The sequence below is a fragment of the Halyomorpha halys genome, unplaced genomic scaffold (genome assembly GCF_000696795.3).
Source record: "Halyomorpha halys isolate HHAL.00 unplaced genomic scaffold, Hhal_1.1 Scaffold757.1, whole genome shotgun sequence".
NCBI lineage: Eukaryota > Metazoa > Arthropoda > Insecta > Hemiptera > Pentatomidae > Halyomorpha > Halyomorpha halys.
Window position 1 is genome coordinate 189,126 of NW_027114541.1, and position 2,361 is coordinate 191,486.

A 2,361-nucleotide genomic window follows, 5' to 3' on the forward strand; every position below is an offset into this window, starting at 1 on the left:
ACTTTGTTACATAACAATTAATATTTATTTTGTAAATATTATACAATACTTATTTTGTTTCCCTATCTCTTTTCTGATTCCCGACTTTGGTCACAGTCCAATGAAAGTTCATCAGAATCTTCAGGGTCGCTGACAAAAATAATTGTTTGGGCTTCTTAGAATCTCTGTATCTTTCCCATTATATATCATATATTGTGTATACATAAATTTAAAAAAAACAGATAAAATCTGGTCAAAAATTAAATAAGAATTGAAATCGCAAAGAACAACCATACACTTCAAAAGCAGAGTATAGAAAGAATAACTTGGCAGAAAAATAGATAAGGGTCAACCTACTGGTATATAATGAATCATGAAAAGTAGAAAAGAGTTGGATAATTAACAGTGCTGTTAGCGTTAGGCTTCTGAATCCACTTGGGCTTTATAAACTAAATACATACTCTGTGCAGGTCCTTTTTGTCAAATCCAGATGGCTTCAAATGAATAGCACCCTTTGCAAATAAATATTTGTGATTCTTAAGAGAACCAAGACAATACATCTGGTGAACAGAAACAGGTGCTCTCTTACCCTCACCGCCCTCCAAACGAGTTTGGCCATCATTGCCATAAAACTATAATAATAATAAAGCCCTAACAAACACCGAGGTTCGATGCCTATACCACTAATCTTTCTAGTGATGCCCCTCCAAACCCAATCCCACTAAATTAGTTTTGATGCAATCCTCCCATCTACGTTTCAGCCTACCCCTCGGACATTTACCCATCGGGTTCAGCGTTAATTAACATTTTAGGGATCCACTCATTACTAAGCACTAATGTTAATTCATCCTTAATCAGTCTGAATATTTTGTGTAATACTTCATTTTTGAAAACCTTAAGGCGCTATTCATCCTTTAGTGTCAGAGGCCACATCTCACATCCATAAAGAACAGTGGGAAGGATAATAGTTTCGTGCATTCTAATATTTAAAGTTTTGGATAAAAGGCATGAGCCTTTTTGGAGCTAAGCTGTTTCGAAATTGTAAAATAACAAGTATTTCCCGTCTTCAGCAACACTTTCATTTCCTCATCAATTGTTTTTTTCTAGTTACCATAAAACCTAAATATTTAAACCTATCTACCTGTTCAAATGTATTTCCCCCTATATCTATATCACTAAAATTGCTCGCATTTCTACTGCTAACCATATATTTTGATTTATCCATATTAATTTCAAAACCTAGTTCCTTACTGGAGTATATTAACATGGTTTTATTTAGTTCTATATTTTCCTTGGCCTCACCCAAAAATACCAAATCGTCAGCATGCCCAAGCACCAATATTTTACCATCCACAGTTAAACCCTTTTCAGTAATCATCACACTTCACTTTAAATGATGTAATTTAAAGTGCTAGATTAAATAAGATAGGTGATAAAGCATCGCCTTGTTTCAAACCAAACCGGACCTAAAATTTCTCAGAATAATGATTACCGATACAAACCTTATTAAACGTTTCGGTCATGTATATCCGTATGAGATTTACAAACTACTTAAGCATTCCACGTTCAATCAGAATATTATACAGCTTCTGGTGGTCAGTAGGATTGTAAGCCTTTTAGAAATGTATATAAAGCTGATAAACTACCCTGTTGTATTCCAACTTTTTCTGCAATATTTGACATAATAAAAAAATTTGATCAATAGTTTAAAGATTTCGTCTAAAACCACATTGTTAGACTCCATTAGTTTCTTCAGCGTATTCAGTGATTCAACTAGTCAAGATTAATGTAAATATTTTATAACATACAGGAAGGAGTGAGATCCCTCAATAGTTATTACAAGCCGTCATTGGCCCATTTTTGTGAACAGGAATAAGTAGAGACTCCCTCCATTCCTCAGGCATTTCCTTAATTTCTCAGATCTTTTTAACCAAAAGGTGTATTTTAGAAACTCCAATTTCACCATAAGCCTTGACTCGGTTCACTAGGAATATTGTTGGCTCCCACTGCTTTATAAGGTTTTAATTTTACGATGGCCATTTCGACTTCCTCCCGACTCAGTTCTACTATCCATGGTTCAGCACACTGGTTTTCAGTCAGAAGAAATTGACAATTATTTCCCATATTCAAAATACTGTCAAAGTGTTTTTTAAATGCATCCAATATGTCTACCGGGTTAGCTAAAATATTATTATTTTTTTCAGCCATAAAATTATAGCGTAATATATTTACATGATTATTAGAGAGATCATAAGGTTGATTAACCACTTGAGGCACCCTCACACAGCACTATACATCGAATTACATAGTCCACATTTTTCTTTGAAGTAGATCTGTTTAGCCTTCATAGCTAGATGGAAATTTTTGTTTATAAAATATATT

The 2,361-nt window shown here is 33.8% G+C and overlaps 1 protein-coding gene across 3 annotated transcripts in view; it reads right to left on the reverse strand.

Annotated features, from left to right (window-relative positions):
- G9a (histone-lysine N-methyltransferase G9a) overlaps positions 1 to 2,361 on the reverse strand; it is a 24,045-nt gene that overhangs the window by 5,110 nt on the left and 16,574 nt on the right. The window contains exon 16 of one of the 3 annotated variants that reach the window (XM_067051711.1): positions 2,212 to 2,329. The exons of the other annotated variants lie outside the window; for them this stretch is intronic. Coding sequence (XP_066907812.1) covers positions 2,317 to 2,329 — 13 coding nt within the window. The 3' untranslated portion in view covers positions 2,212 to 2,316. Of the gene's footprint in view, positions 1 to 2,211; positions 2,330 to 2,361 lie in introns of those variants that run through there. 3 annotated transcript variants of the gene reach the window in all.